The sequence below is a fragment of the Carlito syrichta genome, unplaced genomic scaffold, assembly GCF_000164805.1.
Source record: "Carlito syrichta isolate Samal-C Ts95f unplaced genomic scaffold, Tarsius_syrichta-2.0.1 Scaffold288986, whole genome shotgun sequence".
In the NCBI taxonomy this organism is placed as follows: Eukaryota; Metazoa; Chordata; class Mammalia; order Primates; family Tarsiidae; genus Carlito; species Carlito syrichta.
In genome coordinates this window covers 303,396-329,797 of record NW_007233082.1, presented here as the reverse complement: position 1 = coordinate 329,797, position 26,402 = coordinate 303,396, and the positions used below count along the sequence as shown (strand labels likewise).

General features: G+C 37.8%; 1 protein-coding gene across 4 annotated transcripts in view; it reads right to left on the bottom strand.

Moving 5' to 3' along the window:
- EYA1 (EYA transcriptional coactivator and phosphatase 1) overlaps positions 1-26,402 on the bottom strand; it is a 333,490-nt gene that overhangs the window by 59,941 nt on the left and 247,147 nt on the right. For all 4 annotated transcript variants that reach the window (XM_021710442.1, XM_008054057.2, XM_008054059.2 and 1 more), the window contains exons 10-11: positions 15,395-15,534; positions 13,969-14,052 (exon numbers count right to left, since the gene is read on the bottom strand). In XM_021710442.1, the coding sequence (XP_021566117.1) occupies positions 13,969-14,052; positions 15,395-15,534 (224 nt within the window). The remainder of the gene's footprint in view (positions 1-13,968; positions 14,053-15,394; positions 15,535-26,402) is intronic.

Here is a 26,402-nt window from a genome sequence, read left to right as displayed (position 1 = left end):
CCACTGCACTCCAGTCTGGGTGACAGAGTGAGACTCCAACTCAAAAAAAAAAAAAGAAAGAAATATGGAGAAATTGGAATTCTTGCGCACTGTTGGTGAGACAGTAAAATGGTGCAGCTGCTATGCAAAACAATATGGTAGTTTCTCAAAAAATTAAGTCTAAAGTTACTACATGGTCCAGCAATTCTACTTCTGTGTATCTAATCAAAAAACCTGAAAGCAGAGATATTTGTACATGCATGTTCACAGCAGCATTATTTACAAGAGTCATAAAGTGGAAGCAACCCAAGTGTCCATTGACAGATGAATAGCTAAACAAAATGCAATGTACACATACAACAGAATTTTATTTAATCTTAAAAGAAAGGACATTCTGACACATGCTATAACATGGATGAACCTTGAGGACATTGTGCTGAGTGAAAGAAGCCCGTCACAAAAAGACAAAGACCATGTAATTCAACTTATGAAGTACTTCCAATTCATGGAGACAGAAAGTAGAACAGTGGTTGTCAGGAACCTAGGGGAGGGTACAAGGAGGAGTTTAAAGGATTTAGACTTTCAAATGAAGAGTTCTAGAGCTTGGCTGTATAACAATGTGAATGTATTTTATACTACTGAACTGTAAATTCCAGAATAGTTAAGGGCTGGGCATGGTGGCTCACACCTATATTCTCAGCACTTTGGGAGGCCGAGGTGAGAGGATTGGCTGAGCCCACCGGTTCAAGACCAGCCTGGGCAACTTGGGGTGACCTCATCTCTACAGTGAATAAAAAATTTAGCTGGGCATAGAGGCACGTGTCTGTAGTTCCAGCTGCTGGAAGGCTGAGGCAGAAGGATTGCCTGAGCCCAGCTGGCAAAGGCTGCGGTGGCTGTGAGCATGCCATGGCACTCAAGTCTGGGTGACAGAGCGAGACGCCAACTCAAAAAAAAAAAGTTAAGAAGGTAAAGTTTGTTATGTGTATTTTACTAAAATTAAATTGGACATTTAAAAATATTGGTGAAATGTAACTATCGATTCAATATTTCAATTTTTTTTTTGGTGGGGGTCAAGGTCTTACTCTGTCACCCAGGCTGGAGTACAATGGTACGACCATAGCTCACAGCAGCCTCAACCTCCTGGACTCAGGTGATCCTTCTGCCTCAGCCTCCTGAGAAGCTGAGACTACAGGATGTGCTGCCACGCCCAGCTAATTTTTTGATTTTTTTGTAGAGATGAGGTCTTGCTATATTACCTAGGCTAGTCTCTGAACTGCACTCCAGTCTGGGTGACAGAGTGAGACTGCCACTCAAAACAAACAAACAAAAATATATATATATAAAATTTAAAGTACATGCAAGTCATACTTTCAAAAAGCCAAAAACATTTGAAAAGTCCAAATGGCAAACGCTTTGCAAAGGTTCTCAACATATCTATCACCTCTTATTAAAAAGAAGGTGCTAGGACTTGCTTGGGTAATCTGCACCCAAACAGAAGCGAGGATTTGGAGCGTACACAAAAATGTATGTCAGACACTGCTTTGCCTACATTAACTCTACTCATTTTTATCGTATGGGATGTTCTTTTCTAGGAACCCAGAGGAATTCCTACATTGTTGAAGCCAAGGGATCTTCATCTTATACATTTAGAAACAGCAGTGTTGAATTACAATACTGATCAGCTGCAAAGGAGAAATCCCAGTATAATTTAAGAATAGCAGTAACCTTAGAAACATCCTATTTCGGGCCTCTAGCATTTATTTTTTGGTTGTATGGCTCCTGTGGATCCTGATTTTTTTTTTTTCTGGTTCACAACGCTAGTGTTATCATTTGACATCCAATTACTGGCTATTTCTTACTAGTTAAATGATGGCGCTACTAGGGAATGCCTGTCACTAACAATACGGGGAGACTTGTTTCCTTCTTAGCATTGTTATTTCTTTGGAGATTCTGCAGTTTCACCCTTAATGGATTTAGAGTGGCATTAGTTTAGGATTGTTTTACCCCAATAACAGACTGTAGAAGATTCATTCAGCCCCTATCAACAGCCTCTTTTCTTAATTTATAAGTTCCCTGAAGGCAGGAATTCTGGCAAGGCACCTACTACACGACTGTGTACATATTCTATAAGTCATAAAACACTTTCTGGTGACTTGTTATTGTCCGGCCAGGAAACAAATGGTGACTCAGGCAGGAGAGGGAGGGGTACACAACCAGGTGTGTGTTCTGGGTACTGGAATCCACATAACCTTGGAGGGTCTGTGTGTGCAACTTGAGAAGGGTGGTGTCATTTGGTAGTACAAGTTCTGACTTACTTCATGGATGTTTTTAATGATTATTATCCCAACTAAACTACTCTATGCGAGAGGGTTAAGGCACTGAGTACCACCTATTACTTCTATTCTCACACCTTCTTCTGATGCACTTTTACATTTTGGTCAGTTCTAACACGGAGACCACATTGTGTTAACATGGGATCTTACCCAGTAGGGAAAACACCATGAATCGTTCCAAGTCCTCAGGAAAGAGGGGTAGCAGGCACACTCTGCCATGCTGTTTGCTTTATTCCAGTGACCAGATTGAAGTTCATGCTGCTCTGGTTATTGTGCTGCCCATTTATGTGGAGAACTATTATAGTTATATCTGCATTGCTAATTCCAGTATTTGTACATGATACTTGATCTTAACTATCATACAGATAAGTACTGTGAAAATTGTTTTGAAGGAGGTATACACTTATCCCAATTCTCAGAGCCCCATTAAGAAATTAAATCTTTTTATGTTGTAGCCTTGTTCATGAAGATAGCTCACAGACATTGAGGAAAGGGGAGGAGGAATGATTTTGCCAACTGGGCAGCTGAAGCAAGTCATGTTACAAAGTTACTCAGTGACCCCACTCAGAGTAGAGCTTGAGTAAAGTGAAGCTTGAAGAAAGGATTGTAATAAAGAGTTTATAATGCTTTTTGTTTTTTGAAAACAGGATTTACTGAGAGGACAGAAAAGCTTCCACAGTGGGAGGAGACCCAAAGGGGCTGCCCTATAATGCTTTTTAAAGAAAATGAAAAGCAGTCCGATTCTCTGATGCGATAGTGTTGCATAAACATATATCATTTTTCCTGTAAATGCAACAGCTTTGTCCCCATGATAACGAAACATCCTCTATACTCTGAACTCTATCTACCGACAGCTGAGTCAGGGCCTTATCACACCCTTTTGGTACTATCGAGGACTTTTCACTATAAATCTTACTCTCCAACACAGCAGATCAGAGACACCTGCCCACCACTGTTCACATCACCATATTACACAGAGGCCAAAGAACACCCAGAGTCACTGCGGATACATGAATATCCTTCCTAACTTCTCTCGATGTCTTTTACCAGTTCTGTCGGTTCCCAAATCCTAGAGCTCTCTACTAGTCTAGTGCCATTTAAGCACATTATTCTGGCAAAATGTATAAAAGAATCACACAAGTCTCATGAAATTACCACAGTTTGGCCAGCTGGAGAAAGGTAGAGTTATGCATTGAACAAAACTATCAAAAAACGGCGAAGAAAAAAATTTCACACTCTTCATTTCCTGGCTTTAAATGACACTATAATCTATTTTTAGTGGTGAACACAAACCACCTCCCCTCCCCCAGAACTGAGGCTGCTTTAGAAATGATTTTCTTAACTTATTTTTATTTACTTTAGGCTCAGAGTGTTCCCAGTCCTTTGTTACTCAAAATAAATGGAACGTTGAAGGAAAACCTGTTTATCTCTTTTTGGGAGCTTTTAGAATGAGATCAAGAATATTTTTCTGAAGTATAAAAACAAAATATCTCTTCTTCCCCTAGAAATCTTAAATGTATCCATAAATGTATCTGTTTATCTAACCCTGAAAGTATCTCTACCATTTATATAACTATGGTTTTTTAAAATTCTTAAATTTTTTTAAAGATGTGGGGTGCAATTCAGGATTAGGTAGATAAGTAGTCATCGTACAGGTAAAGTGTGGGCCTCCTTTTGGTCTCCTCTTGGCCTGGTTTGAGATCAGGTACGCTTACTGATGTTATGTGTTTTAAAAGATACATACCGAGATTTTTAGTGTTGATTTAACAATGCCACAATGCCAAATATTACCTTAGCTCTTGTGTAGTCTAAAAAAGAATAAATCATTTCAGCTTTATTATAAGAACGAGTAAAAAAGCACCAAAATGTTAACGAGGAAGAGTTTCTCTTTATTGTTTAGATATAACAGTAAAGCACTAAGAGAAAAATTGTTCCTATTTTTGCTGTAACTCAGGTTTCCATTTACATGCTCTCCTTGCACATTTTACTCTGCGATTCTTTTTCTTTTACCATCTTATTTTTCTAAATTGAGAAGCAAAAAAAGTTAACAATAAAATAAAGCAAGCAAACACATGAGACAATATAAATTGTCTAATTTAAATTTTTTAAATTCAGACATTTAAGAACGATTTTCCTTCCTAAGTCACTGTTTCAGTCCTAAACAGCTAGCTACAGCAGTATGAATTAATAATTGGGGTTTATGAAGTACCTATGATGTTCTTACTTTTTTAAAAAACGAAACTGCCTTATAACATCATTCTATTACCACTTCTAATTCATAAGTGCATTGAAAATATGATACATGTCTTTTGTATCTCTCCTCTTTGTATATGTGCCCTTTTACATCTGTGAGACTGAAATCTACACAAACTACAAGCAATTGCCATTCCACTTTGAATCACAAAGTAGAATATAACATGTTTAAAAAATTGCTATTTAAATAATTATTCTTAGACTAGAAGGAGCGACTAGAAGACGACTCAACTGTTTCAGAAAGTATGAGTAGTTCCTCAGGATATGGTACCTTCATTTTGAATTCATGAAATTAAAGGTAAGTTTCCTAAATCCTACATGGGCAGCTAAGCCTCACCTGTAATTATCAAGCATTGCAGTGGCCCAGTGAGGTGTGGCGCTCACAATGTGGGCAGGTTTATGAGGATTTGTTGTTCTGTGTGAAAATCTTCTTAGGTATGCTCAAATCAAGGACAAATCTTTGGGCAGTATCAATCAAATAAAAATTCCCATTTGGGGCCCCTTAAACAATTCCTTACTTACAATGTTAACATTATAGCCACAAACAGGACCTGGGTGTCATTTAAAAATTCTCCCCATTCAGGATCTTTTGTTTTGGGGAAAAAAAAGCTGAAAAACAGGAATGGGCACTCTGAATACAGAAGTGGCTTATTTTTAAGGCCCCATGCTGGCTGCTCAAAGGGGAAGGATTAAGGTTAAGCTTTGCAAATGAGCTTCCTACCTGAAAGAGGAAAAAAACAATATATGCTGAAAGTTACTAAAATACAAAACAAAACCCCAAAGTCCCCAAAGTATTATCCAAATAATAAGTACAATCTATGAGACCCAAGGGTTCCATTATTGTCTTTCAGCCTACCTAAAGGTAGCAATATTATCAATGGAATATTCACTTTTTTCTTCATGTTTTAAGCCCTATCCCTGAGCAGCCCACATACAATATCATGTTTTGGGAGCTGGAAGTAACTCTGATGTCAATTATGCAATAATCTGGATTATCACAAGAGATGGCCCATAAAAAATAAAGCAAGGTTGAACTACTGCCTGAATGATCTTAAAACAACAAAATAAAATCCAAACTTGTGGTGGGGCCAATCAGGTTATTTTTACAGATTAGATATGTGACACTTGACTGTGTTAATTTTCTCCTTACTTAAGAGACTCCCTTTCGACTCCATAAAAATAATACCCAAGTAGAGAATAAGAGAAAGAACTTTACTCTTCCAAAGATTAATTTTGATTGTGAAGAAAACCCAGTGAATCCCAAACACGGGACAACTGCCAAGAAGTGGTATGAAGAGAGAGGGAGAAGAATAAAGCTAGCATGGACCTGGCCAAGTTAGCCCCAACACACAGGTGAATGTCTAAACAGCTAAACCCAGTCAAAAGACCTATCGAAATTTCATTTGTAACCACTCTCCTATCTCTGTCCTTTCTAGAGTTATCACCACTTTTTAGGCCTTCTTTATTTCCGGCCAGAAGGACGGCACAATGATGCCCTTTCCTATAAGATTCATCTTCCAAATGCACATTTCTATCATGTCCCTCCACTGTCTTAATATCTTTCATGGCATCTCCATACCCACAGCACAAAATCTTGGCTCTCAATGCTCTCTACAACCCTTTTTTAAGGGCAATTACAAGACTGGTGCTGCCAACCAAGAGGTGTGCTTTCCTGGATGAATAATTTAATTTTTCTGAGCTCCAACTGTCTCAATGGTTTAGAAAATATTGTGAAGGGGGGAGCTCACTGGATGATAAACATGAGATAGCAGAGAAAACTGTAAAAGCTGAAGAAAGATACAATATTTTTATTATCACTTCAACATATTTTCTGCTACTCGTCTTCTCCAAGTCTAATCCCCTTAACTAGACTTTTTCGATATCCACCTTTGCTGCATATGATTCCGGCCACTTGCAATGCTTGGCTTTCACCTGGAACAACAAAATACCTGACTGCTCACTCCTCTGAACTCCAAAGGGAGCGAGAAAAGCTCTTCTTTACGGAGTGCTTATGAGTATTTTTCTAGACGCTTTCCATTGTTCTCTTAGCAGCCCTATAATTGCTTACATGTTATGGATGAGAGGATTAAGACACAGCAAGTAACACTCAGAGATCTAAGGTGCTTTTCCCAAGGCCACAGAGCAAGGGAGGCTCTAAGTTGGTGGTGGCAGGCCAGCGCAATGGCTGAGAAACTGGGATGATTCCTGTCCATTCGCTGCATTCCCTTTCACACACATGAATCAGAACAATTGGGCAGTATTCAAGAAGGCAGCAATAACTTGCATTTCGGTTGTCAATTACAGGGCGGGCGTGAGGAAGCAGCGAGCAGTTAAAGGGAAAGAGAGCAACCTTCAGGATATGAGCAAAGAGCATAAAGACTCTCAGTGGGCATTAAAAAAATGTGTTTCTGTTTGTTTTGAGCATTTAGGTTTTATGCCATACTACAAGACCCAAAGGTTATGTATGCAGCCATATATTACTCATATTTCATTATTTTGATCTAATTTGGCATTGATATACAAAGAAGAAAATAAAATTGGGGGCTGCCCTTTGGGACTGAATTGGCCATCATGACTCCCTAGCTACAACTCATGTATACTGGGGCATGGCACTGCTGGGATGGCCAGTGCCACTAGGTAGGTTGAAAGTGTGCTTTGATTTTGTCTTGCTCATTGGTCAGATAGCTGAGAACTGGGGCTGCAGCTGCTACCTGTTCACTAAAACCCATTCTCTGTTTCTTCCTAAGAATGGTAAGACCACATTTCCAAGCTTCCTTTGCACTGAGCCGTGTGACTGAGGCTAATGGCATGGGCAGAGGTTTGTGCCCATTTCAGCTTGGCCCACAAAGTCTCATTCATGCTGCCTCTGCCTTTTCTCTCCATGGGCCGGAATGTTGATAACAATCCCAGAAGCTTTGAAAATAAGTGATAAAGATAGTACCGCCATTATCTGTACCTCCAAACCTTGCCCAAACCAAGTAACCTGGAGGATCCACACTAGACCACTAAAAACAAAAAAGATGCATTTATACAGAGTTTCTGTTATTATATTTTAAGCCTGTTTGTTACAGCCAGTTCACTAATCCTAACAAATTCATGTGATGTCCTGTAGTTCTGTGGGGTCTCAGATGTATGTATGTGCTGTTTTCACTGGGTTTGCAGCCTAGTTGGCTACAATATTGCTGTCACTGAATCGTCCTGGTGCTCTGAAGGCAGAAGCAAAATGAACCAAAGCAAAAACTCAGAGCATGATCTAGAACAGAGACAGGCAGACTTTCTCTCTCAAGGGACACACAATATTTCAGGAGTTGCAGGCCAGACACAGTCTCTGGCACACATTCTTCCTTGTGTTTTTGTTTTTAAAAATAACTCCATAAAAACTTAAACAACATTTTTGGCTTAAAAGCCCCACAGAAACAGACCATGAGCCAGATTTGACCTATGGGATATGGTCTGTCAATCCCTGGCTTCGATTTTTAAAACAAAAAGAATGATAATATTTCATAACACATACATACTACATAAAATTCAAATTTGGGAATTATAAATCAAGTTTCATTGGAACACAGCCACATTCATTCATTCATTTGCGTACCATCCATAGCTGTTTTTGCACTATTAGGGCAGACATAGCTATGACAGACATTTGGCTCACAAAACCTAAAATATTTACTATCTGATGCTTTACAGAAAAAATGTGCCAGCCTGGTCTAGAGGTTCCCAAAAAGAGATCATCCTGTTTAAGTAATCAGATTCTCTACGGTTCAGTGAGGACACGGTGTCCTGCTGTTCTGGTTGGTGCCCATGCTGAGTTCAGCATCTTCACCAAGCACCACAAAAGAGGGTCTTCCCTTAACAGGTCTCGGAGTTTAGTGCTGTCCCCTAAAACAGAGTAAGAACAACAATTTTTACTGGCTAACTGGAGTATTCTGTTGAAATGGGCCACATAAACTGCTTTCAATTTGTTTTCTCCCCACAGTACTGAATGATCACAGAAACATACCCACTAAGAGGTTTCATTTGTCTAAACTCACTATGACAATTGAGATCCTCTTAGATGTCTGGCATGCTGTAAACCAAACACTCAGAGAGCAACTACAAGTTCAACAGATATACATGTTTTTCTTTCTATAGGTTGTTGCTATGAATAAGACACCGTGCTGGACCTTTTACAACAATTTATGGTACAATTCATGGTACAACTTGATTTTTTTTTTCTTTTTTTTTTTGAATTGAGTCTCATTCTGTCACCCAGACTGGAGTGCAGTGGCCACTCCTGGTCACCACAGCCTCGACCTACTGGGCTCTGGCGATCCTTCCCCTTCAGCCTTCCGAGTAGCCGGAATTACAGACGTGTGCTACCACACCTGGCTAAGTTTTTGATTTATTGTAGAGATGAGGTCTCGCCAAGTTTCCCAGGCGGGTCTTGAACCCGCGGGCTCAGGCAATCCACTCACCTTGGCCTCCCAAAGCACGGGATTACAGGCTGAGCCATCAAGCCCGGCACAACTTGATTCTTAAAGCAATTTTGCAGGTCAAGTTGGTTGGCTTTATGGAATGAGAAAATAGAGACTCAGTAAGAATAAATAATTTGCCCATTGTCAAAGAGCTGAAAACTCAGAGCTTGGATTTGAGTCTAGATTTACTTGAATTCAAATCTGATGCTCTTTCTATCACACCATAAGGCATATCACATGCTAGTAGTTCATAAATTTTAAGACACTGCCAGAATATTATTCCCTGGTCACTATGCCAAGATTCAAGTTTTTTATTTTTGTTTCTTTTGACAGTCAAGTCTCACCTACATCCAAATATAAGTAGCATTCATTGACTATTCATGCCAGACATGATGTTAAAGTGTTTCTAAATTTGGTCTCCAACTTCTCTCAAGTCTCAGTTTCTTCATATGTAGAATGGGTTTGGTAATCACAGCTTCAGAGCATTAATGTTGAATTAAATGAATGTTGTGAATACAGGAAATTCTTAATAGCACCTACAATTAAGCATGCTTAGCTTTATGTTATCTTAAGTGTTCAAGCTTTGGTTTTTGTATAAAATGAAAAGTGAGGCTCCATACTTTCAAGAACCCAAACCCCTACAAGAAACTTGTTAAATGACAATAAAAAGAAGGTGTTGAAACAATCAAGCTGCTGGGTGTAGACATCTTGGGGAATCCTTTCACAAGAGGGGAATCATGCTTACATCAGCACAATATTTATTTGAAATATGTTTTGGGTATGTACTTTAATATTAATAATTGGATTATATCGTCTATTTTAAAGAGACCCTTCAGTGAAAATAGCAAACAAAATAACCCTAGTTTTCCTCAATAAAGTCCAGGAATTTGGAGTTAGTTTGAACGCATTAAGCTACTAAGTGATCTATCACAGAAACAAAGAACTGAATACTACATGTTCTCACTCGTAAGCGGATCCTGAACAGTTATCATAAGACTATAAGAAAGGGATTGGCAGGCGTGGGAAACTGCCAGGGAAGAGGGGGGCACACTTCATCAATAAGGCTACCTGCTCTCAAACCAGACCAAGTGGGGACCAAAGGGAGGTCCAAACTTTACCTGACAATGACCACTCATATACCGAATCCTGCATTGTACTCTACATCTTTAAAATTTTTAAAAAAAGAAAGCATTTTAAAAATACATTAAACAAAAACAGCTAGGATACATATAAAAAAATCCTAATTTATGGCCACATTCATAGACTTCATTTTTCTGCGAAGATGTTGTTTCTTTTCTTTTCCCTATCCTAGGCTACACTGTACCCAGCACCCTCTTTCTGCCTCCACCACCTTTGTTATAAAACAAGACCTCCTTATAACACCCAACATCCCTTCTTCCCACAGCTAAGATTACAGGGAAGGTGGGACATTCGCAAACGTTTTGGGGGTACATATTGCTATAACATGCCCTAATTTTGCATTATATCAAGCAGATCCTATATCCCCTTACTGAATGGACTACTCATTGAGCTGCCTAAGCTAGTGTGACTAAGCTACTTCTCAAGTATCTGGTTCCCTTAGAGACAGAACAGCGATTACATTGTCAGGCATTCACTTCTTTATATGCATGTAGAGGAAGGCCTAGCCCCCTGCTCCCTTGACAACGCTCAGAAGCACCACTAAATCTGTGCTCCGAAAAGAACCTTGCTACTGAACTCCTTTAAGACTTTTCTCCTCAGCATGCTGGGAGAACAAAAGAAAAGCAAGACATTCTGATCAGCATGGCTTTATGATGGTTTGGAAGAATCCTCATTGAAGCACATTTCTACAAAGTTTGATGATAAGATTTGAGAGCAAATTCTGCGCAACTCAAAAGTTCTCTAGTGAGGAGAACATTAAGAAAGCTTCCTTGTGTGCTTCTAGCTACAGTTCAACATGCTCAGCAATGAATCTTCAAAAGTCACTCTGCCAGGAAAAGACTTCTTCAGGTAATGACACAACCACTTGATCATAAGTGTCTAACACAAAGAAGGTGACCAATAAATTTTTCGGATGAAAACAAGCAAAGAGTGTCTGAGGAGCTTCTGACACTAAACTGTGCACTGTTGACCCTAAATTTGACATCTCTAAATTTGACTGGTCCCCTCAGTGCCCCAATTTACCTTCCAGTTTCCTCTTTGTCTGGCCCAAGTAGATATTTAATACTTATCTCAAACTTGTCCAACACCGAACTTTCCATCATCCCTCCAAATTGAGTTCTTCTGTATCTCAACGAATACATGCCTATTCTCCCAGTTGCTCAGGACCCAAACCTGGGAATCATCTTTCACCCTTCTTCCTTCATTACTGCCTGCCAACCCAATCCATCCAAGTCATTTCTAACTCCTGTTCTCTATCTGCAACACAACCCAGAATCCAATCAATTCTCTCTGTCTCTACTGCTAGTGCATTAGATCACAATAAAATATCCTATCCATTTTTCTTCCCCTATCACTAATTCTCCAAACACAGCTAAAGTAATCTAAAAAATGTAAATCAGATCGTCTTACTTCCTCCCTTGAAGTTCTCCAGTGACTTCCTCTGGCATGTGCAATGAGATTAACCCTCTTGACTATGAGTGGGAGGCCCACCAGAATCTGCCCTCATCCTTGACCACCCTTCTATTGATTCTTCATTTCCATCACTATGCTCAGTCACACTGGTTTCTTTGGTCCTCAAACATTAAATCTATTCCTGCCTCTGCACTCGCTGTTACCTCTGCTTAGAACACTCTTTCCCCTGATGGTCACACAATAACTTCAGGTCATTCAGACTTTAGGTTCAAAGTCATATGAGGAAGATCTTCAAAAACCTGACTTGTATAGTTCTTCCTCAACTTCCTCAACTTCTCAATGAAGGATACGCTTATATTTAAATAACTCAAATAACACATACTTTAAAGGATATATAAATTTGGCTTTTAGAAATTATGAGATAAAACTTTTTATCACATGCCCTAGAATAAGAAAAGCAACCAACCAAACTACTGTTTAATGAAGCCTCAACATTCTAACGGTTGACACATTAAAAAAATCAATCAACTCATGGTTTTTGTAATGCATTACTTAGTGTTTTAGTTTGAGAGTGTCAAGAACTGAATGAAAAATTGTAAAAAGCCAGTAGTTTCTAAGTTAAGTAAGAATTCCATATGTAAATCAACAATTTATGACCAAAAATTTATCGGAGGTCAGTAGGTCATGGGATGTCCACCACCTTAATTCTTATTGGCCCCTTTCGATGGCCGATAGAACACGGTTTAAGAAAACTCTTTTTTTGGGGGGGGCATAAGTTTGGCCCCTAGTGAGAGACTTTAAAGACTTAAGACTTCTTTCTGGTTGGTTTTCCAGTGCAGGTTTTCTAAGTGCCTACTCTTTTTAACACTCTTGTGTGAGTTCTAGGCACTAGTGTTCCTCCTTAGAGTTACTTGTGAGGCTATTGCAATGGTTCAGTTAAGAAGATCTTCAAGGTTCTGTTTACTAACTACACATTGATATTTTATATATTAATCTTTAGTTAGTTTTTAAGCAGTAGTTTTTGTAGAAACAGGGATGGTGATAGTATTGGTAGAAGAAATAGTATTTAAAAAATCCCATAGCTGCTAATATTTATTAAATCCTTACTATGTGCTAGTCATATCACAGAGACTTTTTCGTCAATTGACTCAATGGCCTTGTTTTTTGTCTTTGTTGTCTTTTTCTTATAGAGAATTTGCTTAACAATATGATGGTACATATTGTGTTTTACAGATATTTGATCTCTGAACAGATATTAAAATGGTGGAATATTCTTGCTCTGACAAATGTGCATTTGTTTCCAGCTTGTTTTTGATTAGGTGTATCTTTAGGATTATGAGAAGGAAAGCTGGGTTGTGAAGCTAAGACCTCCCACTGTCATCTCTAGACTGCATGTCCATAACAGGCTCTCAGTGTATACTGACTGAAATAAATATTTATTGAAAGAATGACTACACTGTCAAATTTGTAATGAGAGTATGCAAATTTTATGGATCAATTTTGACATTTACAAACTTCTGGAGTCACTAAGACATAAAAATTCAATTTCTAGGTCTCCAAACTAAATAGCCTAAAAAAAATGGAAGATTTATAATTTCTTTAAAGTTTAGGAAAAAGAGAAATATCACATTCGCAGAATAATTTTAGAAATTACCTATATACTTTAAATAACCATGAATTTTATATGGGAAAGACTAATGTAACCCACCATTATACCTAAAAGAATTTTCAAAGTTTTTGGAAATCCAAATATACAATATTGAAACTGAATTCCAATTCATGGAAGGTGATCTACGATTTTATTCTTTACTTACAATATATATAAGTACTGTATAACTCTACCGTGAATGTATCAGTCCTGTTGACATTCAGAGGCTCAATCTTACAACCCATTCAAATAAATTTAGCTCAAATAGCAAAGGGATTTATAAAGGCATTCATAGCAGGTGCTTTGAAAATAAAATGCCAATGCTGCTCATCACTGAAGAAAATAGAAAGTGAATATTTGATGAAAGTTTTGGGAATAAGAGGACAAGATAAATAAAAAATAGAACACAAAATATCTTTCTGTGTCCCTTTTGTATTTTTTATATTTCATCCTAGTATGGTATTCAATCACTTTTATTAATTGGAGCTTAAAATAAGCATAAATTTAATTGCACAAAGTATATTTCATTTTTAAAGACCTAAAAAATCTCTTCTTTTGATCATTTACATGTTTTTGCATATATATATGAATTTGATGATATTAACGAATACAGTTACTCTTTTTCATATTTTAAATTTATTACTATGGTTAAATTACATTCATTTGGACAAAAAATAAATAAATAACTTCTAGGCACAGGCATATTTACTCCAAATAAATTAAAAACATGCCTCTTCGTACTCACCCTCCCGTATCTGTTGGCGTAGGACCCAGTAAGCAAGGAATGGAAAACGATGATTGTCTCATCCAAGTCCCAGATGAACACTCTCTGCACAGGAAGAACATAAAATTAGTATGTCTTTGCTTAGGTTAAGAAAACTGTTACTCAGTTAACTTCAACATAAAAAAGTTGCCTTGAACTGGAGACAAATTAAAAAATCTGAATTTACTACTTTTTAAAAGACACAAGTGTTCCCAAGAACATCTCCCAGACTTTCTCCAGATATAAACATCAGATGAGGTACAAGAGGATAATTACACTTGCAAGTAAATGCAAATATGGTTAAGAGATAATATATGTCTGTTCTACTTCTATAATAGAATCTTAATCTCAGTTCTAAAAAAGTAAAAATAAATGAGCTGTAATTACTTATAATTTCTGATAGAAACAAGCAATTAAAAATCATTTACTTTTCCTCATCTCTGATCTCTGTTCATTAAGGAGTATTAAAATAACTGATTTATGTTTTAACCTTATCAAGCCAAGGATTAAAAAATTGTACACAGAAACTAAAACCTTACATAATCGATTCACCTTATGTTACCCATTGGACTGTTATCAAAGGCACGGGATATATATTGTACTTGCCAGGTTTTTTAAGTCTTCAGGTTATAGATATTTAACAACTTAAGCAGACACATCACTCATGCTCTTAGACGTACTTTGGGGGTATTTAGAATTGGAATATGAAGGAATTCATTTCCAAATGGCCTTTGGGACACCACAAAAAAGCCTCCCAAGCCTGTTTTTCTTCTTCCTAATCCCACTCAGTCTAGTACATATTCATGCACAGATTTTGCTGGAAAAATGTTGTCTTTTCAGCCAAAATAATCATGTTTCCACCATCAGATTTCACTTTGGCAAAAAGCAGAAACTTAATTGCAGTGGATTCAAGGCTATGAAACTACCACCCTTTAAGTTCTTACTTAATCCCTGCTGCTTTTGAACTCCAAAAACGTGTCTCATAAGGTGATTACCATTTCAGTTTAGAACATTCCAGGTTTTCCTTTCTTAATATGACAAGTGTGTCTTTATTTTCAAAATGAATTTTATAAAGTAATTTTAGTATAACACTTAATTGAAATGACAATTATATTGAGCAGCACAATAGTGTTTTGTTCAAGGATAACTGCATAATTTACGACATTTCCTTAGAAATAAACAGATGTTTTACCATATAGTTAACATGGAAGAAAAAACAGAAGTAATTGCTTAACCCATTATTTATATGGAAGAGAAAGCTGTTTTATTTATTGTTAATATGAAAAAGAAAACAATAACAAAGCATCTAGACACCTTGAATCACTGTCTTTTACGTAGCAGGCAATGTAAAACCACCAGTAAGCTATGAAGACACCTTATTATTTACTTGTTTTTGGCAATGACATACCTCAAGATCAGAATCTGGGGGAGGTGAAGGATTATTGTTTCTTCGGCCCCGTCCACGTGACTTCCCATCTGAACCTCGACGCAATCGGTCAGAATCAGAATCTTTAATGGGTGTTGATGGGCTGTGGATGGTACTGTACTCTGTAGGAATATAGGAAGGACATTCATCTTTTGGTTTCATCACCATGGTGTCAAGATTAACTTCATTTTTAATTTGCAGGGGGAGTATGAAGAATAAAGCATATTTCATTCTGCTTAAATCCTTCATTATCTTTTACATGCAGTGGTAAATAATTTATGATATATCTAATTCCAAGAATTGTTTTGAAAAAAAAAAACGTGTTATCAGGAACAATTAAAATGTAATTGAAGATGAGAGACAACGGGTTGTACTAAGTTGCCTAGATTTTCCTTGTGATTCTCTGTGATTATGCAATGACCCTCTCCTATCACTCTCTCCACTAATGGCACCTAGCTATACTGAGAGGTACACGCATTTGTCTCAGCAGTAGCTCTCCACTTCCAGTTCATGGATAGAGATGAAAAGAAAAGTCAGCTTTGGGGAAGGGAAAATTGAGTAATCAGGGCAAAGTTTTCCTTAAAAATTTTAAATTTCCCATTTTCTCCCTTATTTTATGTGAGAACAAGGAAATGATAAAGAGAGCAGATACATGGACAATGTCCATACTCCACAGAGCATCCATCTCAGGCTCTTCCCGTGTCTTAGTCTTTTTAAACCAAACATCCTGAATCAGGCAGCACATTAAAATTACTCATCTGTGTAACTCAGAGAAGCCACTGAAATAATTACATAGAAACCACAAAATAAAGAAAAACCCCAAATGGCTCAAAGGAAGAGCTGGGCAGTGGTTGTGGGGTAGAGAAGATTCTTATCCTGTTCTAGAATGAACAAAAAACCATTCACTCTCATCTCTTGGGTATTTTTTTTTTCTTAGTCTATTCAGTACGTATATCAGATCATCGCCACAGCTTCCGAATTCCAGATGTCCAGCATGCAGGCTCTCCACCCAAGCACCTCTTTGCCAGATGTTGCTACTAGATATGAGTTGGAATCTCAATCTAAGATGAGAAATGATTATTCTCACTGTGACATTGTTGACACTGTATTTCACCAAACAGAAAATCATAGAGAAAAACTAGAAACCTGGCAGCCTTTCTTAATGCACATTCAGCTTCAACTCTACCAATAAGGCCATCCACGTGTCAAATTGTGTGGTCTCACAGTATTATTTCCAAGCTTAATTGCTTCTCCACAGCTTTGAGTCAGAATAAATAGGAATAGATTTTGACAGAGTAAATTCCTGTTACTAAAATCACGTGAAACAGGTTTACACCTCCTGTTCAACCTGAAAACCTAAATAGAGTCCTCTTACTTGTAGATCAAACTTTTACAAGTCCTTCTCCATAACATGATGCAAACTTCCTCATATAAACTGGTCATGTGATTCCCACAACCAGAAACCACTATGGTGGCCTATAAGTTTACCTGTTAATTACCATAAGAAAGTAAAAACAACTCCACACAATGGGTCAGCTTATTTAGTTATTTGGGATTCATTTTTTTTTGAGCTAACTCATCTCACAAAAGCTCTCAGAATCAATACTGGCTGCTCATTCTCTAAATCTACATTAATACTCTGTTATTACAGAGGCAGATGACTATGGCATCCTCCTCTTAAGATATTCTAAACTAAACATCTACCTTCCATGTTTTAAAGATAATTAGGGCTCCAAACGAATATATTTTAAAGTAGTCCAGTGGGTTCAAAGCTTTTTTTGGTAGAAAAACCCTTGGCCTTCCTTTTCTTTAAATATTCTGTAACATACATTTCAATGCAGAATCTGCATAGCACTATCTGAGACAGAACACACATCAATGTCTTTGATATGTTTCAAAACCAAGCATTCATTTTACAGCCAGCTTAGTTGCCACCTAATTTGACCTGCACATCAAGTACTTTACTACAAAAGCTATCTTGAATTGGGAGCGCTCCAGCTCTTGAAAGTGCATAATTGAGGAGGAGCTAAAAAACATTAATGTATCTTATCACATTACAACTTTTGCCTTAACTTCAGCTAGTTCAGAGTTAATTTTGCCCTCAAAGTAGTTTACCTTACCTAGGTTTTCTTAGCCTAGATTTCCTCCTATTGATTGCCCATTCCTTAATTTCTTGGTGTTTATTTTATCCCTGCTTTAAAAACTCAATTAAATCTTTTAAAATATATTCCATCTCAATTTATTTTTTTTGGAAACATACAAGCTATAATTAACTGAGTTACTCACTTCTGTAGGTCTCTCCCCAAAGAAAACAAATTTATTGATCAAAGTATGCAGGAAAAAATTTAAATCATATTATCTAAAGTTTTTCCAGGTGGAGGGAAACAAAAATCCCTAAAAGATGGACAGTCTGACACTTTTAAAAATTAAAATATATCCACACCCCTAGCTTGTAGGCCTCCACTTATTGGAAGGAAGATGAAATTTAAAATGATGCAAGCTAGTTTTAGAAAATCTTCCCCTTTTTTTTCTATGTAGTGGAATTAAATGCCTCTAGTCTCCTAACCAGCTTTCCTGACTCTAACTTCTCTTTCCTTCTTCTAGTGCAAAACAACTCAAATAATTTAATCTTCTAATCCATTGATAGATCATGTTTCACTAAAACCCTCTCCAAATTGTTCAACTCTACCCCCACTGAGATAGATAATGGATGTGAAAAATACCTTGGAGAGCATTCATTTCATTTAGCAAATGCTGGTCGGATGCTATGTTCACACTATTATAGGCACTGTACTAGGAGCTTGAAATATAATGATGTAGCAAACAGACACAGTTCCTGTCTTCTTGATGCTTAGAATTCAGAGGAAGGCATTGGCTCGTGGACAAAAAGGAAAATTTACAAAACAATGTGGAAAAGATAGAATGCTAGGAGACTGCAGAGGAGGTCCATTTGCAGGGTTATAGAAGTTTCCTAAAGATGCAGGGATAAATTCACTGGTGAAGAGGAAATATTAATGTACTTCTACGAAAGGGCATAAGCAAGTGCGAAGGTAAAAAGAGAGAGAACATGTCATATTTTTATTTTTTATTTTTATTTTGTGTGTGTGTGTGTGTGTTAAATCATTTGGGTTTTTTGGGGTTTTTTTTTTTTTTTTGGTTGTTGTTTGTTTTTGTCTGCAGCCTTCCTCCTGAGCTTAGGCAATCCTTCTACTTCAGTCTCCTGAATAGCTAGGACTACAGGTGTGCGCCACCACTCAGTTAATTTTTTGATTTTTTTTTTTTTTTTGTAGAGACAAGGTCTCATTTTACTGCCAAGGATGGTGTCCAACTCCTGAGTTCAAAGCATGTCATGTTTAAGAACTGAAAAAAAAAAAAAAAAATCGGACCTGAATTTATGGAAGAAGAGCACAGAGATAAGCTGGGGTGACAGGTAAAGAAATCAACAAGGGAGTGGTGGTTCCCATGCCATGTAGCAGGGTACTGGAGACAAATCAAGACCAAGAAAGGGAGACGAACAAGGAAGATAATTTAGTAATCCAGGTGATGGATGGTAGTCGCCTGGACACAGGCTATGGGGACAGGGAGATTCAGAGTGCCATTAGGAGATGAAATCAGTAACTAATCTGATAAAAAAAAGAAAGAAGTAAAAAAATGGAATCCATGTCAGTGGTTCAGCAACAGGGTGTGGATTGTAATACGAGGTATGGGACTGCAAGGAAGAGTATAAGTGAGAATTTCAGTACAGCTTTAGACAAAGGAATTTGAAGAGACTGCAGGCATCCAGGTAAAGATGCCCAGTAGGCTGCTAGACTGCTCTGAAGCTAAGGGAAGAAATGTGGGCTGGGTTTATGTTAGGTGATACCATATATAATTAAAGAAACACAGTGTGTGAAGGAATGGGCAAAGAAAGATGGGCGGGGTGTTAAGAGGAAAAACAAGATCAATGTATTACAGAGGAAAGAGTATGTCAGGAAGAAGAGAGTAACATCAGTTCAACCAAGCGATAGGTAAAGTGAAGATTGAAACCAATAATATTTTTAATTTAGAGTCAAAGAGATACCAGGTAAATACAGCAATCGTACAGATTTAAGAAGTAGAAGGGTAAGGAAACAAGGAGAAAAACCCCTAAAATGTTACTGATGACCTATAATAGTCAAATCCAATAATTATTTTTTAGTATTCAATCTTATTTGACCTTTCTTCAGCTATGCTGACCATTTACTCCTTTAAACCACATACACATCATAATGTCGACTGTTCTTTCTTCTGCTTCACACAATCCCTCCTCAATCTCTTCGGAGACCTCTTCCTCTACCCAAAGCATCAATGTTGGCGCTCACTACATCAGCAATACTCAAAATGTTGATCTGGGACAACATACACAATTAGCATCAGGATGGTAATCAACACAAAACCTTCATCATTGAAAAGTCTTGTTGAGACAAAAACAATAGTCAGCTAAAAATCCAGTGTGCCCGTGGGTTCGAGACTCACCTGGGTAGCAAGACCTCATCTCTACAATAAATCAAAAAATCAGCCGGGCTTGGTAGCGCATGCCTGTAATTCTGGTTACTTGGAAGGCTGAGGCAGAAGGATCGCCAGAGCCCAGCAGGTCGATGCTGCGGTGGCCGGGAGCGGCCACTGCACTCCAGTCTGGGTGACAGAGTGAGGAGTGAGACTCCAACAAAAAAAAAAAAAAAAATTCCAGTGCGTTTAGTGACATGGTTAATTACATTCTGAAGCAAATCCCTTCTGCCACCCTGGAATAGGAATAAAAAGTTGGTAGATAGGCAACCAGTTGGTGGACAATATTTTGAATGGCAGTGCACTGAAGTTTCTTCCCTGGTTCTCTTATCTCACCACAGGTTCTCAGTGGCTGGTAGTATCTGCGAGTGGGATTTCTATTATCGTTTCTAGGCTGATAATTCTAAAGATTTACTTTCTGATCTCTTGACATGAGTAATCCATTTGCTAGACCTCTATACCTGAATATTCCATGCATATCACAATTAAACTTTTTCCAAAATGAATCTTACCTCTCTGTTAACAAGTTTGATTAATGGTACCAGTCACCATCCAGTTTTCGAATCTAGAATTCTACCCTTTACTGCTTTGATCAAATCAAGACTAAATTCTGTGGTGTTTTACTTCTAAATACTTTTGGTCTAAGTTCAGGCTCTGATAATCTCTTGCCTCAATTCTTGTAACAAGCTATTTCCAGGTTGCTACCCTCAGCCTTCCAACTATCTTTGGCACTGCCTCAGAAAGAGTTGTAAAACCCTTCAATGTAGGACAGAAAGGACAGTCTAGATTTTAGGACATTGAACTATGAACTTAACTGCCACATTTTGAACTCTGACCTTACTACTTACTAGTTATTTACCCTTTACATACTCAGTTTTATCATCTGTGATAGGGAATAACAGGAATAAAATAATATAAAACCAATATACATGTAAGGTATTTGGAGTTATGCGTGGCACTGGCATTCTATGATGTTTTAGCTATCTTAGAAGAAAAAAGTACCACCGAGTCACTCTCCTTTCATAGTCTACTTCAGATAGACAAACCTAATTATCTCACTCCTCTGAAAGTGTCATGCTGTCTCCTGACTATACATGTTGTTTCTTTTTTTTAGAATGCCTTATCCTGTCCCGTGGCCTGTCTGTGAAATTCTTATTGACCACTGAAGATCACGTTCAAATATCTGTAAATTCTCCATGTAGCTTTTAGTTCCTCCTTTGTAACTATGTATTCTTATTCCTCTTATAGGGTTATACAATTTTTACAATTATTTACATTTGCAGTGGACAATAAATAATTTGACAACATTAATTTGAGTCAATCTTCATCACTCCTACTCTGGGAGAGTAAAACCTACTGGGATTCATGTTTGTTTTCTGAGAGCACAGTTAGCATCTACAGTGCAAGGTAGACATAAAAAAATCAATGATGGAGTTCTAAGTGAACTATTATGGACACAAAAAACTGAGTAACGCATATTCTCACTCAGAAGTGGGCCCTGATCACTAGACATATGAGTACCAAGGTGGGAACAGACGCGAAATACTCCTGTTAAAAGAGGGAGAGAGCGAGAGAAGGGGGGGGGCGAAGAGAGAGAGAGAGAGAGAGAGAGAGAGAGAGAGAGAGAGAGAGAGAAGAGGGGTAAAGGGCACAAAACCACACACTGGGTACCAGGTCCGCTGTCGGAGGAGAGAAGACTTGCTAAGTTAAATAAAATTTTAAAAATCAGTGATGTAAAGAAAGCATGTTTCTTCAGTTTAGCTCCTACTCTATTATAGCTATGAAGTTTATCTAATTATTCTACCAGCTAGTCAAAATATTCATAAAGAGGAAATAGCTGCAATTACTTAAAAAACTCATTTAAAGTTAATGCTTACATATTCAGTCATAAAATGTTAAAATCTATATAAGATCATGAAAATTCTACATCTGTAAATACTACAGGAGATTTCCATACATTCTTCAATACTAGAAAGAAAGAAAAAAAAAGAACTGAAACTCAAAAAAAGTCCACCTAGTTTCTCTAGTTTCCTGAACTAATAATTTCTCCTTGAGCCTTGAAGAAGTCACTTCCATTTTTCCAGTTCTCATTCTCCTTGGTTATCAAATTGAGGACACAGCCTAGATTACTTAGCTTTAAAATTCTATTATCTATGGATGTGCAACACTTACTAAATCCTCCTAATGGTTAGTTCTTAGTCTCTCTCTCTCTTAAATAGATGAGTCACCTTCAGACTAATTTATATAAAATACCTCAGGCAACTCTAACTCTCAAAAACCATCAGCGTTTTGCCTACTAGATCTAGGCCAAACATCTTATTTCTCATGCTTCCTCAACGTGTTATCTTTTTTCTTATACATATTGCCAAACAGGTTTGAAAAGGATTGTATCAGTTTAAATCATGTCAGGTTTACCACAACCTTACATGTATAAGTTGTCATTTTAAAGTCATTGTTATTTATCAGATGTAGAACAGTAGTGTATGATTTTAATCTGCATATATTAGAGATGCTTGCATTTATTTGCTTAAAAGTTATATTTCCTTCTATGAACTGTCTAGATCCTTTGCTAATTTTTATATTGCCTTATTGATTTATAGAAACTAGTTTTAACCCTTTTTTCATATCTACAGATACTTTTCCCAGCCTGATATTTCTTAAATTATGCTTTCCTTCACAAAACCTTTTTTAGTTTTATGGAGTTTTGCTGCACGGCATGAAGGCTTGGTTGGCTCCTTGAAGATTTAGGGATAAGTGTTCACATTTATTCTAAGGGTAGCAGGGGATTTCTGATCTAACCTTACACTCCTGGGACTCTATGCGCCAGTAATAGTTGTAAAGGAAGTAGAATACAGGGTTCCTGCAGGCTTCCTTCTCTGTGCTTTGGGAGGATGGAGGCCCTACTTACTCATATCTGGATCTAAGTGAGGTGAAAGACTACTCTCCCTAAACAGAATTAAGTAACTGAACTCCTAGCTGAGAGGAAACTCTCACTACATGCACAGTGACATTGGACTGAGGCCAGGGTAGCTATGATCTCTGACTAGACCCTGAATCTGTCTGCTAAGACAATATAGCTTAAGTACAGAGCTTTTTGTGAAATCCCTAGAAAAATTACCTGAATTTAGTATACATGAGACAGGCTAATCAATAATTAAATTCTACCTGTGGTGATGGGGGACTCAGATGAAACTGACAGAGCATGTGACTTCCCTAAATGCAGACAGTATCATGTTCATGACTCAAGCCTTAAAGCACATTGTACAAGTGAGCATGGAGTAGATGCTAGAAAACAACCGACACTGAGGTGCCTCCAAAACTTTGAGACTCTCAAAATCAACATAAGTTTATGCAAAAGTCATTTTTTTTTTTTTGAGAAAGTAGGATTTATTAAGACAGAAAAACTCCCACAGCGGGAGGGGACCTGAAAGAGGCTGCCCAGTTTGTGCAAAAGTCATCTTACAGATGGTATATCAAGGCAAAATCAAGAAGACAAAGAAAGCAGAGCAGCTGAATCCTAATTCAAGAAGGAAAGGATATCATGGTTGGTATTCCCTTGGTAGTCCCCATAGGGAGGCAGATACATTGAACTTGATGCTACTGGCCAAAAGAATCGTAGATCATTGGGCATATTTCTACTTATAATTTTTAGACTAGCTTTCATATAGGGGTAAAAACTGTTCTGTGAAGCTGAATTTGACTCCTTTAAGGTAAATAAGTGTGATTGCGTCTTACTCTAAGGGATAGACAAGGTGAAAATCAAATATGATAGAAATGACTCAGTACTTCTCTCAGCTACCAGTGAAAGTCAAATGCAACGAAATGAACCACAGGGTACAGGTATATGGTGGGGGTATAGAGATCGACTTGCCTACACTATTTAATTTTAACTCCCCCCTTTTTGTTCACTCTAGAGCAGAGGTCAGTAAATTTTTCCTAAAAAATAAAAATAAATAAAAATAAATAAATAAATACTTTTTTCCTATAAAAAGTAATTCACTGAAAATCTGAGGCTTTTGGGTCACGTGGTCTCAGTTGCAGCTAATCCATTCTGCTGTCACAGTAGCACACAGAAACGCAAGACAGGTTACAGATGCCACTTGGGTTGATACAGGTGCCAGACACATACATCTTGTGGTGATTTTTTTTTCATCTCTAACATAATGGCCAGGTGTGGCACCAAGCCTAATGAAACTGATGTAAGATAGACACTGTCCCAGGTTTGCGTCCTTGGAGACACTTATTTACTGGGGGCTCTGAATCTGGAAGACACAATCACAAATTATATGAGCAGGCAAACACACCAGTGACATCAGATGATAAGCTAAGTTCCTGAGAAAATAAAAATTCCAAGACCTTATCAAGCCGTGCTGGTCACTATACAAAAAAAAAGAAGAAGAAGAATGGAAATTCACTTGAAAAGGCAAATAAAAAGGAGGGCAGGTAAGCCTTTCACACCGAACACTTAGATTTTCCCTGACTTAAAAATCTAACAGCAAAATTTAACAAATGTTTCTAAAAAGCCCACCTAAAATACTCTAGATAACATTGTGTGAAATGGATTCTCTTCTTCAGCAAGGCAGTTAGGGGGAAGGGCTGCCTAGATTCAATCTCTATAGTCAGAGATCTTCAGATTGAAAAACAAAATTTCTATTATTCTCCAAACTCCAAAGAAATTCCAGTGGTGGCCTCAACTTCATGCTTGAATTCTCATGTGACTGAGTGCAATACCATTGAAACCAAATGCTGACAACAGAGGATATATGTATATGCACACACTCATTCACCAAACTTGCTTTTTTCTCTGGTAAAAGGAAACAATGTTGGAAAAATTCTTCAGAAAAGGTTTTTATGTAATACTGTTTTTAAAAACAATCTTTGAAACTATCACTTTAAAGTAGCTATAAAACAGGTTATCTTATCTTTGCAATGGATCTAACCTTCTGTCCAAACTACCCTTCATTATTGGGAATAAATGAAGACAATTTTCTTGTTTCTTTTTTTTTTTTTTTTTTTTTTAACGGTCATGAATGACACCTTGATACTGACAATGGACTGCAACCTCTGACATGAACGAGGTCCCCTCTGTCCCATCATTGGGTATTTTCCCCTTCCTAGAACTGGAACTTGTGGTATTCTGATTCAGGAAACACCACTAGTTAACATGCTGGTCCTAAAATTTTCCAGATAGCTCTAATGCATTTTCCAGCTCATTTTCTTAGAAGAATACCATGCATCCATCTCTGTTAATCTGTGAAAATGGCAACTTCTGCTTGGACTTGATGTTAATCATCTGAAAGAGAGGTAAATAATGTCATGTGTCTCTTTTCAGAGAGTTGTATCTCTGGCCCCTGTCTGCGGACCACTGACTATGATTCATTCTCCACTACGTTTGTTGAGATTTAACCAGTAACTGTAGCCAGAACCTGCTTCCTGGACATGCCATCTGTGCATTCGCACAGGGCTTTGTGTTCAGATGGTTCTGGCAGTTGGTTTAGTGGTCTGCTCTGCTGTCTTGAAATTTTTAACTTTTGAACCAGGGGCCCACCAATTGTGTAGCCAGTTCTGCTGGTGGCTATCACAAATTTCTAAGCCAGATAAGCAAGTGCTATCTTCAGAATCTATGATAAGACAGAACACCTTCTATGTGCCAGGCAACGTGCTCAGCACTGGGGATTCAACTAAACAAGACAACAGTTCTTGCCCTCACATCACACAATCTTAGTGCTGTCTGTATTTATTATGCACCAGGCATATGCACTGAGAACAATGAGACAGCTTGTTACTCTTTCATTACCAAGAAATCTGACTTCTCATTCACTGACAGAATAGAAGCAACCACTCTCTACGGTCTGCACCCACTCTACCCACCTACCAGTACTTTTACGCACAACCTGCCTTCCTTCTTTTTAGGATGGTTGAACTTTCTGAGCTTCTAAGGTCAACCCCTCCTTTGGGCATGACATCCCAGCCCCTCTCACCAAGTCCAGCTGTGTCTCCTCCCCTCTGGATGATCCACATGTGTGTACCAGCTAGACATACTTATTGCCTAGAAAGCATTCCCCCAGGTTTCCTTCTAAGCTCTGCCCCTATTTCTGTATCACTTGAGTGTATAACAAAGATCACTGAAAGAACTATGAATCCCTTTAAACTTCCTCTCTTCCCATTTTCTCTCAGACCACTCCCAACATGCTCTTTTCTCCAACATTCAACACTGTCAAGATCACCAGTGACCCCCCACTCTGTCCAATCCAATGGTCATATCTTAATTTCCATGTTTCTCAGACTTTTGTCAACATCACACAAGGCCCACCACTCCTTCCTTCTGCAACATTTACATTCCTGAGCCTCTGGAGCAGAGGTCCTCAAACTTTTCAAACAGGGGGCCAGTTCACTGTCCCTCAGACCGTTGGAGGGGCGGACTATAGTTTAAAAAAAAAAAAACTATGAACAAATTCCTTTTTTT